The 17,237-nt window shown below is 40.5% G+C and overlaps 1 protein-coding gene across 1 annotated transcript; it reads left to right on the top strand.

The window, feature by feature from the left end:
* Window positions 1–1,994: 1,994 nt before the first annotated feature.
* Window positions 1,995–12,616, top strand: bpnt2 (3'(2'), 5'-bisphosphate nucleotidase 2). Its single transcript, XM_061840036.1, has 9 exons — window positions 1,995–2,268; window positions 2,475–2,617; window positions 3,537–3,609; window positions 5,972–6,118; window positions 7,352–7,511; window positions 9,132–9,227; window positions 9,670–9,831; window positions 10,384–10,518; window positions 10,977–12,616. The coding sequence occupies exons 2-9, from the start codon at window positions 2,499–2,501 to the stop codon at window positions 11,117–11,119; spliced, it is 1,035 nt and encodes a 344-aa protein (XP_061696020.1). The 5' UTR covers window positions 1,995–2,268; window positions 2,475–2,498; the 3' UTR covers window positions 11,120–12,616.
* The last annotated feature ends 4,621 nt before the right edge of the window (window positions 12,617–17,237 follow it).

The raw sequence follows: 17,237 nt of genomic DNA on the forward strand, positions 1-17,237 counted from the left end.
ACGTCAGAGAAAGTGAAGTAAGCTAAAAGATCTCAAAAAACATTGCGTCAAAACACGATCCAAAGAAATTCAAGGAGAAATGAGGTGAAAACTGATCACTCTGGATAAGGTTAGAAAGTCATTTCCAAGGCTGTAGGGCTCCAGTGAACCACTGTCAGAGCCATTATCCACAAATGGAGAAAACTGGGAACAGTGGCAAACCTTCCCGGGAGTGAATGACAAACTTAAATCACCCCAACAGTGGGATGATGACTCTTCCATCTAAAGATCTCCAGGCCTCACTGGCCCCAGTTAAGGTCAGTGTTCATGACTCCACCATAAGAAAGACACTGGCCAAAAATGTCCTCCATGGGAGAGTTCCCAGGTGAAACCCCCTGCTGTCAACAAAGAATATACATGCTGGTCTCACATTTGCACCCCAAAAAATGTCTTGATGATACTCAAGCCTTTGGAGTAACTTTATGTGGACTGACGAGTAAAGAAATGAAATTTTTAGAAGATGTGTGGCCCATTACATCTGACGTAAAAATTACACAGGAGTTGATCAATTGAACATTATGCCAATAGTGAAGCATGGTGGTGGCAGTGTGATGGTCTGAGGCTGCTTCGCTACCTCAGGCCCAGGATTACATGCTCTGATTTACCAAACAATGAATTCTACTGTGTACCAGAAAATCCTAAAGGAGAAGGGCCAGCCATCAGTTAGTGAAAATCAAGCACTCTTTGATCATGCTGTAGGACAACGATCCAAAACACATCAGCAAGTCAATCTCTGAATGGTTAAAAAAAAAAAAAGATTCAGTAGTGGGCAACTCAAAATCCAGTTTTAAATCCAAATCCAGATGCTGCGGTGTAATTTTAAACGAGCACTTCATGTTAGAAAACTCTCCCAAATACCAGAGTTGAAACAATTTTTCAAAGAAGAGTGCGACAAAATTCCTCAAGAACATTGTGAAAGACTCATCACTAATTAATGCAAGCACTTGATTTCCATTATTAAGAGGCCTCGTAAGGTCAGTGGTTAGAGCACTGGTTTGGTAAACCAGGGGTTGTGGGTTCGTATCCCATTGGGGCCTCCACTCCCCTGAAGGTTCCATCCGGGATAAAAGTTGTGCCAAGCATATATATGTGTTTATCTGAGATGACGCGCTGTGGGACAAGCCGAAAGAAACACACACTTGACTTCCACTATTGCTGCCAAAACCCATCATTAGGTTCAGGGAGCTCTTACTTTTTCACAGAGGGTCACAAAGGTTTGGATGTATTCTGGGGTTAATAAATTGAATTGTCATTTGAAAACTACATTTTGAATTTCCTTGGGATTTTGCCTGAGTGATATCATAATCAGTTTGTTGATTTGAAACCTTTGTGTGTGATAGATACGCAAGAAGAAAAAAAATAGAAATGAGGAAGGGGGCGAATACAGTACTTTATCACAGCTCTGTAAATTGAATATTACTGGTTGTTACCATTTTGGACTTTGATTTAAAATTCAATTAATCAAACACATTTTTTTAAAATGCAGGTGGAGTTCACGGCTGAAATAATTTAGCACGTCACCAGTTCTCCCCACATATTTGCAAAGGTGCTATTGACATGAAATTTTCACCATTTTGCCCAACCCAATCAAAACGAACAAAGTAGCACAAATAAGACCAGAAATTAAGTTGTTGTAATGTAAAATGACACACGAAAAAAGTTTTGAACGTGCCAATCTACATTTAATATATATATATTTTTTACAATGTTCATGTGTTAAGCACTGTACGCATTCGTGAATCTTAATTTATGTGGAACACGAAATAACGAGGTGTGAGAGAAAATACATTGGATGAGAACATTAGTGCGATATGTTTCACACTGGCATTGTATTGTGGCACTTGAAATTAATGATCTCGATATTTGAGTAACAATTCGATGATAGTACGAGTACTTTAAAGGGCATTAAAAAAAAAAATATATATATATATATATAAAGTGTACGGCTTTATTCTGCTTCACTCGTCTAGCAGTGATGACGACATCAATCAACCCGGAAGAGATGTGCGCAGCTGACCCTAATGTTTGTTGAAAAAGAAGATGAGTGAACAGAGACAGGCTTGTTCAGTTCTTCATTCGATGCTCGGGAGACCGTGGCTGGCTTTTTCGAGAGTCGCAGTCGGAAAATGGACACTAAAAGCGAAAGTCGATTGTCAAAAGGGACGGTTGAAGGTTAGGGTAATCTAGACGGTTTAGACTGCTCGTTTAGCGACCAAGCCTTTAAATTAAGTAAGCGCTTGTTTATTTTGTTATCACTGTATTTTAGATGTTTCCCTATATGGGGACTTCCATTTTTCTAAATAAAATTTAGTCCGTTCGTGTAGAATCCGTTGTTGCCCATTTAAGGGTTCTGCATAGGTAACAACAGCCACGTCACGCAGCGTGTGAACGCTGAACGTATGAATTGGTTTGCAAAATTTTCTCCGATTACCTAGTGAAGACCACGGGTATTGGCAGTTATGGCTCCAATGGGTATCCGTCTGTCTCCTTTCGGTGTGGCTGTATTCTGCCTTCTCGCACTCGGCATCTTATATCACCTTTACGCCGGAGTCATCTCCAGCAGACTGGCTGCTTTCAGGTGAGTTTCTTTTCCACCGGTGTAGAACAAGTAACTGTGGATGGATGAGTTGTGTGATGACTCAGTGTAGTTATGCAATCTTGGGACGCATAAAAGCAAAATCATAATATTGTGGGGAAAAAAAACATCAATTTTCTTAGTCGCTTATCCTCACAAGGGTCGCAGAAGTGCTGGAGCCTATCCCAGCTATCTTCAGGCTGTACCACCTGTACTGGTTTCCAGCCAATCGCAGGGATTATTGAAACAAACCATCGGCACTCACATACCTTTTGATTAACCTAGCATGTGTATTTTTGGGATGTGGAAAGAAACCGAAGAAAACCCTCGCAGGTATGGGGAGAATATGCAAAGTCAACACGGGCGGGGTCAGGATTTGAACCACAGTCCTCAGAACTGTGAGGCAGATGCTCTAACCAGTCCCACACTGTGCCATTTTCCCAAAACATACGATAAAAAGACTGTCCCAACAGGATCTGGCAAAGCTCGCCCATCCGTTCGACTTTAGACTTGATTATTGTAAGTGTATCTTTACAAGGGTGACGAAAGAAAAATTCCGCCCAAAATCTCCAGCCAATTTAAAATGCCTCTGTTACGACTCCATCCTAACTAAAACCAAGAAAATTGACCACATCATTCTGGTGCTGGGATCCTTACACTAGCTACCTCTTTGTCAGGAGATAGATTTTTAAAATGTCCCTGGTAATGCGTAAAGGGTGTGTCTCTTCTAGGATGTAAGTTTCACTCCCAAGTACACACAACTCTGTTTGTCATGAATTGACTGTGACAATTATGTAATACACACACAAATGGCTCATAGCAGTTCATGCTGTTATAAAATACAGTGCTTTCTCGGTCTAGTTTCATCAGCTTTTGTGCAGTAGAAATAATGGTTCCTTTATTTGTTAATTTGTCTTTGCAGCCAGAGGAGGAACGTAAATCTCAGAGAACTTTTGGCTGTTTCGGTGGAGGCTGCAGTTCTTGGAGGCAAAGAGGTTAATAAATTGTGTGTGTGTGTGTGTGGTGTGTGTGTGTGTGTGTGTGTGTGTGTGTGTGTGTGTGTTTCGGGGCGGGGTAATATATAAATATATATAGTTGACATGAGAAATTTACATAAACTGCAAAAACATTTAATTTTTTTGGCCTACTAAGTCAAATCAGACTAAACCTCTCCTGTTTACAATCTGTCTTGGTCGCCAATCAATTTTTTTTTTGTTTATTTTTACTAATGTAGTTTTGTGAAATGCCATAATAATTAGATAATTTCTAAGAGAATTTTATATTTTCTTCAAGGTCAAAACTTTACATACACAAAAACTACCATGTCTTGAAAGAAAATGGATGGACAGATGATGTCATGACTTTGGAAGCACTTGTTAGGTTACATGACATGCTAGTTAATTGACTACACACCCAGGGATGTATTTAAGGCCACACGTCAAACACTCGGCTTCCTTCTTTAAAGTCATGGGAAAATCAAAAGAAATCAGCCAGGAAATCAGAGAATCGTGGAGCTCCACAAGTCTGGTTCATCCTTGGGTGCAATTTCCAGATGCTTGAAGGTGACGTGTGTGTGTGTGTGTGTGTGTGTGTGTGTATATGTGTGTGCGTGCACGCGCGTATCTATCCATTTTCTGAGCTGGTTATCCTCATTCGGGGCGCAGACATGCTGGAGCCTATTCCAGCTATATTCTCACAGGACACTCACACCCTTTCAGATACCTCCGGGAAATGGGCTGCAACTATCGGGTTCCTTGGGTCTATATATAAGTACAGACCCTAAACAAAGAGTTCATACAGTAGCTGATGTGGCTGGCTGTTCACAGAGTGCTTTGTCCAAACATATCAATGGAAAGTCTAGTGGAAGGATATAGTGGCAGAAGATGCACCAGCAAAAGAGATGACTGTGGGTTTCAGCGGATTATCAAACAGAAGATTCAAAAATCTAGCATAGGTACAGAAATAGTGGAATGGGGTGGGAGTCACACATTCAAAACAATCGCATTTAGATGCATCCAGGAGATGGGCTACAAGTATCGGGTTCCTCATGTCAAGCTGTTTCTGAGACCGACCCAATGGAGGATGGGTCTCAACTCGGCCAAGGAGAAGAAGGGCTGGTCTGTTGGCCAGTGTACCAAGGTCCTTCTGTCTGATGAAAGCAATGTATGCCTTGCATTTGTAAATCAAGGTCCAAGGGTTTGGAGGGAGGCCAGTGAAGCACATAACCCAAGCTGCTTCAGGTCCAGTGTGAATTATCCACAGTCAGTCATGATATGGGTTGCAATGTCCATTGCATATGTTGGTAAACTGCTTTCTTAAATCCAAGGTCAGCGCAACAGTCTACTAGAATGTTTTACAGGACTTCAAGATTCATTCTGCTGAGGATTTGTGTGGAAATGGAGATTTTATCTTCCACCAGAACCTGGCTCCTGCCCATACCGGCAGAAGTACTCAAATCTGGTTATATTCCCAAGCCATCACAGTGCTTGAAGGGCCAGCCAACTTGGCGGACCTAACCCCCAGTGAGAATCTATGGAATGTAATCAAGAGAAAAGTGTCAGGTGGCATCAAGGAAATCTGGACTTCCGTAACACCCAGGCAATGTCACAAGCTGATGCGCATCCTCATGCCATGATGAAAGCAAAGGCATTCCCAACTAATTATCCATCCATGTTCTTAGCCGCTTATCCTTATGAGGGTCGCGGGGAGTGCTGGAGTCTATCCCAGCTGTCAACGGGCAGGAGGCGGGGTACACCCTGGACTGATTTCCAGCCAATCGCAGGGCACATCGAGACAAACAGATGGACTCACAATCACACCCAGGGGCAATTTAGAGTGTCCAATTAATGTTGCATGTTTTTGGGCTGTGGGAGGAAACCAGAGTGCCCGGGTAAAACCCATGCAGGCACAGGGAGAACACCCAAACTCCACACAGGCGGGTCCGGGATCGAACCCGGAACCTCAGAATTGTGAGGCCAATGCTTTCCAGCTGATTCACCGTGTCTCCTCCCAACCAATCATTTAAGATAAATACAATTGTTTTAAAAGTTCCATATTTTGATCGATTTAATATGACCCTTATTTATACAAAAGCTAAATTTAAATGGTAAAGAGATGTCGTTAAAATGCTTGTTTTTTTGCCCCCAAAAAACAAGAAAAATGGTGATTACCTCAGAGTTCACATTTTTTTAATTCCTAAATTTGTGGGTTTCATGAGCGAGAAGCCCATATTTATAAAATATTAAAAAAAAAATCTTTCTTTCTTTACTTCTTTTACCTCCCAAACAAGCATCAGTACCGCCGACATGTTGTTTTTGACAGTATTAAGCATGATGTGCAGTATTTTTTATTTCTTAGGTGAAGAAGGTCCGTGACGATAACAGTCTGAAGGAGAAATCAAAGGGGAAGACAAAGGAGGGTGCCAATGAGCTTCTGACCATGGGTGACCTGCTGTCACATAGAAAAATGTACAACCTTATTAGGAACACTTTCCCAGAGATCACTGTAAGCATTCACAACCCTTACTTTCTATACATTATATCATAACTAGAATTATATTAAAGGAAGCATACCGTAATCCTTTATTTTAAAATATAAACTCACAGTTCTCCTGAGACCCAAGTTAATTTTCTCCAGTATGTTCCCTCCTGTGTCAATCTCCCTCAAGAGGGTTTTTTACCTAAGCCGAAGCTCAGCAAAAGGCCTCCCCGGACATCGACGCTCGGCTCGCCTTCGGCGATGGCAGAGGCCTTTAGCCAAGCTTCGGCGGCGGCGGTGGCTGGAAGCTCAGCTCATGGCCCGCTACCGGAGCTCGCAGCTTGCCTTCGGCAGTGGCGGAGTCCTTTAGCCGAGCTTCAGCGGCGGCGGAGGCCTTTAGCCGCCTGGAAGTTCGGCTCATGGCCCGCTGCCGGAGCTCGCTCGTCAGACTCTGCGTCATTCCCGTCCGAAGAACCATACACGGCTCCCAGCCCAGACCTCCCGGGGGCCTTTGTTTACGTATTTATGTCGCGCGTAGGCCTCCGAGTAGTCAGACTCTGCGTCATTCAATCCGAAGAACCACCTGAATATTCAACATTAATTACAGCTACAGGTTCAAATCTGTATGGAAGTATTTCTCCGTCTTCCCGATCAACCGACACTGCTATTTCTTCATCAGATGAGGATAAATGAGAAATCGGTGCTGGGCATAAATGGTGTCCCATGTAATCGAGCCTTTGTTGCGGCACGGTACATGTCACATCCGTGCACGTAGGTCATGTGACTTGCAAAAATGGCAGTGACCCTGAAAATTCGTGATTGTCTATAATCTTCTCAAAACACTATTAAATGAAAGGATTTAACATCACATTGTCAAAATAGGGTACATATTACATGACCTATTGGATACACTGTTCATGCAAAGCACTGGACTTCCCCTTTAAGTTTGAAAATTGTATAATGAATCCTAGCTGATTTGTATATATTTCTACCTCAAAAGAATCAACAATAACTGGAGGATGTCTTTTGGGATACATTTCAGATTTACATTTTAGCTACCTTTATCAAACCATTCACATAAACTGTAGCTTTTTTGTCAGTACATTTAAGAAATAAACTGTGTCAGCTATAGTGGCCTTATCAATTTTCTCAGTGCAGATTGTTGTCAAACCCTAAAGTACTGAAACCTAAATACTAAACCTGAGTTGCTCCTTTTCCCTGGTCACAGTAAACTTGGTTTGTGCTCCCTACTTCCACCAGGTGACTAGTGAGGAACATGATAACATGGCTGACAGGACTACATTATGGAGTCGGGACATTCCAGCAGACATACTGGAAAAGATCGATGGACACAAGGAAGTTCCATCTGACACAGTCACTGTGTGGATTGATCCTTTAGATGCCACACAGGAATATACAGGTAGACATTTCAGTGTCTTCAATGTTTTCAAGCAGTGGTTCTCAAACTCCGGGGCCCGGCTATCCGTGAACAGTATCTTGTGGGTTGTGAAAATAGTTGGCATGAAGTTATTCTCTTGTACTATTTTTTTTTTTTATTTTATTTTATTTTTTTTTTTTCAAAAAGGTCATGCCTGTAGACATTATTGTATAGTACCTACTTAGTTTTGGACTCTGGTGTGCTTGTGAGATGTCACATAAGTGCAGCAAATCTGCATCTCTGCTTGTTTGCAGCAGTTTGAGTTCTTTTTGAAAATTTTGAGAAGCTTTGCTTTAGAGATCTACTTTTTTTGGTTGGGAACGTGTGATAGGTTTTTTGAGTTGTAATTCATGAACTACCATTATGTGATCAAAAATAAAGTGAAAAAACATGCAGTTTTATAAGTGGAGCTTTGGCCTTTGGTCTCAATGAAGGCTTAATTAATCCTAAGAAACATTTGAAAACAATGGTACAGTTAAGTCATTCTTAAATATCCCCATCCTGTTTTCCAAATATGTAGTTAAAAAATATCCATCCATCCATCCATTTTCTCCGCCGCTTATCTTCACAAGGGTCACGGGAGCTCTGGCGCGTATCCCAGCTGTCAACAGGCAGGAGGAAGGGTACATGGAGACAAATATTCGCACTCACAATCACACTTAGGGGCAATTCAGAATGTCTAAATTAATGTTGCATGTTTTTGGGATGTGGGAGGAAACAGGAGTGGCCGCAGAAAACCCACCCAGGCACGTGGAGAACATGCAAACTCCACCCAGGTGGGGCCGGAATTGAGCCGTGGCCCTCGGCTACTACTACTGAAATGCTCTTCTGACTGGACTCCCCAAAAAGACTATTAAACAGCTGCAGTTCATTCAGAATACTGCAACTTGCGTTCTGGCCAAAACAGAGCGGCCAGAGCATATAAATTCAATCCTAAAGTCCTTGCACTGGCTTCCAGTCAACTTTAGAATACATTTTAAAGTTCTGCTACTGGTCGATAAATCACTAAATGATTTAGGTCCTGAATACATGAAAGAAATGCTTACGGAATACAAACCCAGTAGAGCTCTGAGATCGACTGACTCACAGGTCTAATAGTGGAGCACAGAGTCAAAAGCAAACATGGTGAAGCAGCATTTAGCTGTTATGTTGCACACAAATGGAATAAGTTGCCAACAGTGGTGAGGTCAGCACCAAGTGTGAATATTTTTAAATCTAGGTTGAAAACTTCTTTTTTTCTCATGCTTTTTAGAATATATCCACCTTTTCATCATATATTACTTACACTGTATGTGGTTTTAATTGTCTTTTTGGAATATTTTGTCATTCCTATTGTTTTTATCCCGTTTTAAATGTTTTATCTCTTTGTTTTCAAATGCCTTCAATCATGTAAAGCACATTGAGTTACCTCGTTTATGAAATGCGCTATACAAATAAATTTGCTTTGCTTTGTTCAGAACTGTGAGGCCAATGCTTTAAAGCTGCGCCATCGTGTCACCTATTGAAATACTTTTTCGATATTATACTTTCTTACTGTGCTAAAAGTTGTTCCTTGCATAAAATATATTTTCTTCTTTTGTATCTGTCCCCCATGCTTTTCAGAGACATTGGTCAAATATGTGACGACAATGGTATGCGTGGCTGTCGCTGGCAAACCGGTCATTGGTGTCATACACCAGCCCTTCACTGGGTTTACTGGTAAGTGTTGTACGTAAACGGTCTATCCCAGCTGAATTTGAAAGGGAGTTGGGGTACACTCTCAAGAGGCTTGGGTAGTCAAAACTTGTACGCAGGAATACTGTCCCTTTTCAATGATCAGACTCTGGTAAAAGTAAAAAGTAGTCCTACAATTAGTGTATCCCAGCTGACCTCGAATTGTCAGTCAGAGGGAATGTTTATATTGTATTCACTTTTATGGACAATTGAGACTCTCCAGATGAACTATGAAGCAGGTTTTAGGGATCTGGAGGGAAAAAAAACAAGCACAGGATAAATGTGCAAACCATGAGGCAGACATGCTAATCAGTATTCCACCTTCCTGCCGAATGCAAAAATCAATTTGTATATTGGCTTAGGTATTTGGTCACAAAAAGAATGTTTAAGTGTCTCAATCTTTTGTTCTGTCTGATCTCTCCCACAGCCTGGGCACTTGTGAATCAGGGATCCAATATGACTCCACGCTCGTCCTATAGTGTTAGCCCTCCTAAAGTAATTGTGTCCCGTTCCCACTCTGGCAAAGTTAAAAGCTTTATTCATGATGCTTTTGGAAACAGCACCACAATTATAGAAGCAGGAGGAGCAGGTGAGTTGGACATTATTTTATTCACCAGTGATTTACTTATAGACTGGAACGACAACATAATTCTTTTTTTTTCTTGTGTTCATGTGTCAGGCCGTGTACAGTCAAATCAACACTCTTTGCCTCTAGAAAGTTTTCAGAAGCTTCTTTTTTTCCCACATTTTATTGTATTACAGCCTTATTCCAAAACATAAAACCGTTATGACAACATTAAAATTAGCTTTTTGACACTATTGCTGATTTATAGTACAAACAACTAAGAAATCACATTTATATGAGCAATCATAGCCTTTCTGGTTTACTGTGGGATTGGGTCATGAATTAGTCTTTTGACTAATCACCAGCAACCTTCATTAGGAAAAAAAAAAATACAGTAATTCAAAATGTATAAATGAATGTAAATAATAAAATGACTAGAATCTATCATAAATTAACCGAACAAGGATTATTATTGTGAAGATGAAGTATTATGTTTCTGGGCAGTGGTACATGAACTATAATTTATTTTTTTTGTTGAATTTGATCATCTACAACAATGGTCTTCTCTTCCCTCAGGGTATAAAGTCCTGTCACTCTTGCAGATGCCTTCAGGCGATAAAGAGCCCGTAGACCAAGCAGATGTTTACGTTCACATCACCTTCATTAAGAAATGGGACATATGTGCTGGTTCAGCACTGCTGTCTGCACATGGTAAGAACCTAACTGAGACAATTAAATTTTGGGGAAAGGATCTAAATATAGTTCTCCCATTCGACGTTCACACAATAAGGGATGCTGAGGTCTTGCACAATATGCTGACATCTGATGTGACATTGTCCATTAAGGATAGAATTTAGATTCAATGTATAAACAGTGCCAAAGAAACAGCAAATCTCACCTAGAGTATGTTTTCTAAAGAGAGGTTTCTAATGTACACTGTGGTTTTCTGAAATATGAACTCTCAAAGGATCTCATACATGATGGTGGTTGATTGAAAGTCAAAAGCAGAAGAGCTTATTTTACTCATTTTTTTTGGTCACATTCTTTGTTGTTTGACCATACATTACTTTAGCGCTTCCATTTGTATTATTATGTAGCGCTTGTATTGTGGCTTTCAAATGTGTCTTCAAGTTTTTACCACAACACTGACATTTACCCATGGTTTCTAGGGGGCCACATGACAACTCTCAAGGGAGAGGACATTGACTACAGTGGGAATCCTTTGAACAAAGGAGGACTAGTGGCCAGTGTAGGTATTGATCATCAGGCCATACTGGAGAGGCTGCCAAACTGGGACCCCGATAAGCAGTGAAAGCCTGATGCACTACTCATTTGGTCAGGTTTTTATGCTTCCATCACTTGACAAGCCTGCTTTTCTAAAGAGGAGTTGCTGACAAACATAACAGACCTCATGAGAGGACAGCCTCTATCAGGCACAGTTCAATCAGGACAGAAGAGCCAACATGGCTGCCAATGGAACCGCATTCTTACGTAAATTCATTGTATAGTTTAGCTTGATGAAATGGTACGGCTTCCTATTTATGTGCATATATGTCCAAGTGGAATGGGTTAGAAAGCATACACTTCTGTTAATTCACTCTTGAAGGATCAGGAGTGCTTCACAGTTGTCACACTTCCCATGCTATAGTGATGGAGTTTGTCCTCCTTGGATTTGCATGATTATGAATGTTACTCTTCTCCACAGTCTCCCCCTAATTAACAATGGGCATATTGGCAAAATATTATAAAGATCCCATATTTTGGCTAGATAGATTTCCATAAGGTGAGATGCTAAGAAGAACTTCATATACAAGTGTCCGTTTCATCTAAAAAAAAAAAAAAATGGTTCCGTGTTACGAGTGTCCAGAAAAGGCTCCTGTCTGCTTTGTCCATATTTTGGTGCCCCTTCCCTCTGACTGGTTGCCTCCATTTAGAAGACCCACTTGTGAGAGCACACTTATGTTGACAGCCATGGATGCTGTCGGCAGCACAAAGGGAATGTATAAATCTTGGCTAGTGACATGGATAAGAAATGCATAAGACCTTATTTCAGATTTCTCCACAGAAAAATATCTGTATCCTAAAATGCGTGTACAATTTTTAATATATATTTCACATTTTTTAATGCACCATAGACCCAATAGAACTCCCAAATACTAGAAAAGGTTTGTCTGGTAAAATATGGGTGCTTTGAATGTTTTATCATATTGTGGAAACACTGATAGCAAGTTACGACTTGTTTTTAATTTGTAATTTTGTCTTGCCATTGTCTTAAACATTGCATCCATGGTGTGATGTTTTTATTTGAAGCTTTCCACCCTTGAATAACTCACTGTTCCGATCCAATGAACTTTGGCTACGACTGGCTCACCGCTCAACTGCTGTTTGGGATTGAGCTGCTGTCACTGTTTTCTTCTAAAACTGCAGTTGATAGAATGACACACATGGCACAGACTTGAAACACCACAATGGAGGTGAACCGCTTTGAAATTGTGTTCATAATAGATGGCGCTCTTTCCTCAAGTAAACATCCAGACTGGGTGAGTATTGGATAGTCTACCAGTAACTCCAAAATTATGGATTGTCTTGAAAATTCATATCTGTGCTTCGAACGGGACTTATGTATTGCAGTTGTCCTCTTAAAAGTGCTGTTTGTCCGCATTTTATTCTTAAGAATATTGTGATATTTTATTTTTTTTTTTTTAAATCTACAAAAAAAAGTTCTAAAAGTACTTTGTTCTTTCTGGGGAATTCATGATGAAACATGCTAAAAATAAATCTGCCACAATGGTTTGCATCTGACAATACATCACATGTGCTTACAGATTTTTCTTTTTATATGTACTGTACTTTAGTCAGATTGTTGTTGTGCCTCAGTGCATGAAACCTGCATATTTCTTATGAATGTTAAATGCAGGCATGTCACTTTGGGAACGGCATTTGAAATAATGAACATCTGTAGGACTGCAAGAAACTGAATGACAACGTGATCTTGGTTAGGGGGTGTGAAGAATTACCAGTTAGATACACATGATTGAAACAGTACGTTTGCTTAAATAACCTTTAATCATTGTTTTTAATATTCCATGGGAAGATGTCACTTAATGATTGCTTTTTCAAGTTTCAACATGATCATTTACCAAGGTGAAAAACGTAATATGCAGAACTTTTTTTATTTATTTTTTTAGTTTATGGTACATTTACGTTTTCACATGATCACTTTTACAATGTTACAGGCATGTGGCAGCACTCATTAACTAATTTTTACAACAGAATTGCTGGAGAATGATGCAGTTCTGGCAGGTGAGCTGGTGCCTCTTTACTTTTTGTTTGTGCTGTACGCAAACAGTTGTGCGGTCATTTATTCAGACTAATACTCTTTCACTCCCACAACTCTTGTGAGGATGAGTGACTGGAGGATGTCTGGCGTTTGTTGCAGTCTTGATTTACGGCCGGTCACTTAAATTCCAAAGCCGAATGTTTCCACGTTTTCACTGTGCTTACATTGTGTAATGGTTCACAGTCTGGACTCTGAATCCAGCAAGCTGAATTCAAACATTGGTGGAACCTGAATTTTTACTTGAGATTCTTCAAATGTACTCACTGACACATTCAGCATGAGATGGATGGAACATATTTTTAAACTTGTACTCATCGCTAGATAATTTAACAAAACTTCCTGCACTGGATAAAAGATTTTATTCTTTTTAAATCCATTTTATTAGATTAAGATGAAGAAATGCACTGCTGAGATTTTCAATAGCAGCATGTTTTCCCTCTGACTTTCTCAAAATACACTATCGCCGTCTAGATCAGGGAACACCCTGGAGCCTGCGCGAAGAGGTTGAAGGTAAAGTCTAATTAAAAGTCAAAACAACTTGCAGAGACTTTGCAGCAATAGTGTGTTGCATGTTGGTTGCTATTTACCATTCCTACAACTCTGGTAATTGTGAAAAATCATTAACATGATCAGTGTTTTCCCACATACACTCCTAGTCCAGAGTTTGGATACCCTTTCTAGTGCTATTGAATGATAAACTGGGGCCAAAGTTTTGACTGGTCACATAGCTGACTAACATGAATTATTAAAAACATTATAGTAGTGACATGCCTCCCCTGGTTCAGTGTGCCAGAACATTAAGCTTTTAAAAAACTATAATAAACAGTGGCGGCACGGAGGAGCAGCTGGTAATGCATTGGCCTCACAGTTCTGAAGTCCCGGGTTCAATCCCAGACCCGCCTGTGTGGAGTTTGCATATTCTCCCTGTGTGGGTTTCCTCCCACATCCCAAAAACATGCAACATTAATTGGACACTCTAAATCGCCCCGAGGTGTGATTGTGAGTGCGGCTGTTTGTCTCAATGTGCCCTCCGATTTGCTGGCAACCAGTTAAGGATGTACCCCGCCTCCTGCCCCCTTGACAGCTGGGATAGGCTCCAGCACTTTCTGCGACCCTCGTGAGGATAAGCGGCGAAGAAGATGGATGGATAATAAGCAGTGGGAGTATATATTAAATGTCTTCTTTTCCTTTCGGCTTGTAATTTAATCAAATATGCTCCAGTATTTTAGAAGTGGGTTGCTCATGTAACTAACTGGTAGCCTGTCACATTAAGGAGTGGGCCTCCTTAAAAAGTGGCTCTCGGTTTCAAAAAGGTTGGTGAGCTGTTCTTGATAATTGGTTAAATACGACCTCTGTGTTAAAGTATACTGTAAACCATTGGTGTCAAATTAAAGCCCTAAGGGTCACATTTGGCCAGCCACATTTGTTTTATGTGGCCCACCAAGGCAAATGTAGTCATTGTCCTCCACAATTTTTTCCACACTACAATGAGTCAGCTGTACCAGCTAAGGACTGGTTCTTTGGAGATAAATGGCATTGCTCCAATAAAGTTCCGCTGTGGACCAAAAGGGGAGCAAGTTGTCGAGATGCTAGTCTGCTTCCTTGCTACTGTCTGGAGATCCTTGAACAAGGCTCTGTTCTCACACTCCATCATGTCAGCGCATTGTGCGCCCCTCCATGTCTCATCCCTCCATGCACGTCTGAATGTAATTTAGGTAATAGTTTGCAAAAAAGATAATATACAGAAGATTGTTTCTGAATTTCTACATAAGGTTATCATCATGGCGGCATGGTGAGGCAGCTGTAAAGTGTTGGCCTCACAGTTCTGAGGTCCAGAGTTCGAACCCAGCCCCGCCTATGTGGAGTTGCATGTTCTCACTGTCCCTGCATGTGTTTTTGTCCAGACAAATTAATTGGACACTAAATTGTTCCTAGTTGTGATTGTGAGTGAGACTGTCTCTCTTCGTGTACCCTGCAAAGGATGATCCGTGAGAATGATTGACAGCTCTCTTTTAACCAATCAGTGAGCGTCATTTTCTGAACTCCGCCTATGCTGCCCATAACCGAGATTTTTTTACCCACAAACAAAGAGTGCATGGGTACTATCAGTCTCTGAATTGTGAGTGTGTCGTCCTCCTTTTATCCGATTCGGAAATATGGTGCTTTGATGTCAATCAAATAAAAGTCTAAAGAAAATGGTACAGGTCTTGCTTACGTCCAAAAAAAAAAAGCATTTGTTCAAAATGAAGGTATACCTTTATCCCGTGACAAGATTTTTCTGTTGCACCTGCCATGACTAACAATTACATGATCATACTTAGAAATCATAATAAAAATATTTATTAAACTGTAAATATTTGCATAATGGCAACATTTTATGCAGTGGCCTTTTTGCCTGAATGAAAGTGGTCCCATGGTATTATCACAAGACCTGCTTGTTCAATGCTGGACTTTGAACCCACAGTACTCCAAGATCAAGTCTCAGTAGAACCTGCTTCTTAGTAATTTTGTCTCTTGAATCCAATATTGTTATGATTTCCTCATTGTGTCACAGAAACTCACTCTTGAACAGGAATAAAATAAATGTGTTTGGTCAGTTGTTATCATGCTTATGCAAATGTTATACAGTTGGAAAGCCAACTATTTTTTCCTTTCAAATTTGTTAATTGAAAAAAAAAAAGCAGAGCTGAGCTTATTTTGCCTATTTATGCACTGCATCTCCCAAACATGTTATTTTGGTAATCCTGATGAATTGACGTTCTATGTTGAAATAGGATGACTACCGTTTTATCAGTAATTTTTTTTTTTTTTTTTGGTGGGGGATCCTTTAAGGATGGTTTAATTGACTGGGAAATAAATTGACAAAATGACTTCATGAAAATGATTGAAAACACGTAATTATGATCATATAATCAGATCCATCCATTTTCTTCGATGCTTATCCTCACGAGGGTCACAGGGAGTGCACGAGCCTATCGCACCTGTCAACAGGCAGGAGGTGGGGTACACCCTGAACTGGTTGCCAGCCAATTGACCCCTCCGTACAGGGCACTTAACCACGCCTCCCGAAGTGACGTCACACCACGTGCACTGACGTAAGACAAACAATTCATAAAAAATGGCAAATACAATACAATACATTGTTAACTGAGACAGACGCCATGCTTCTGATTTCATTCAAATCAACGATATATTATAGATTCTAAATACAATACATTCTGAACTGAGAGAGACGCCATGCTTCTGATTTCATTCAATCATTCACACGTAGCAATGTTATGCTAGCGAAAAATGTCTCATTCATTTATACAAGACGTGTATTAAAAATCAAATTTAGAGCATATCTTCGTGCAAACACAGTCTGGTTAAGCTTCGGCCGCGAGCCAGCAAGAAAGCGACACGTTTGTGCAGTCCGATCATCGCTAAATATCGCTCGACAAAGAATAAGTGTGTCAATCGTTCACACGTAGCGGTGTTATGATTGTGAAGAACATCTCATTCATTTATACGAGACGTGTATTAAAAATCAAATTTAGTGCATATCTTCGTGCAAACACAGTCTGGTTAAGCTTCGGCCGCGAGCCAGCAACAAAGCGACACGTTTGTGCAGTCCGATCATCGCTAAATATCGCTCGACAAAGAATAAGTGTGTCAATCGTTCACACGTAGCGGTGTTATGATTGTGAAGAACATCTCATTCATTTATACGAGACGTGTAATGAAAATCAAATATAGGGCATACCTTCGTGCAAACATATCTGTTCCGGTTGATATTAGATGGATTTAGTTGATGATGCAGTCTTCCACAAAGTTTGATCCATCGAAGGCATTTTTCGTACTGGGTCTTCGGTTTTGGAAAGGGTACGAATCGAACTCCACCAGCTTGCCTTTCAGGATACCTGTCGTCACTATTACAAAGTCCGTGACTACACCTCTTAACCACATTTTTTGTTAAATAACCCAAATACGCGATAAAACGCTAACAAAATCTATACTGGACCATGCAATGTAGTCTGAGAAAATGGCGGGAGCAAAAACGGGCTTTGGTTTATGCAGATCTCTGGCCTCTGATTGGTCAGTGACGCGGATT

This window comes from Syngnathoides biaculeatus, chromosome 13 (genome assembly GCF_019802595.1).
Source record: "Syngnathoides biaculeatus isolate LvHL_M chromosome 13, ASM1980259v1, whole genome shotgun sequence".
Lineage (NCBI taxonomy): Eukaryota > Metazoa > Chordata > Actinopteri > Syngnathiformes > Syngnathidae > Syngnathoides > Syngnathoides biaculeatus.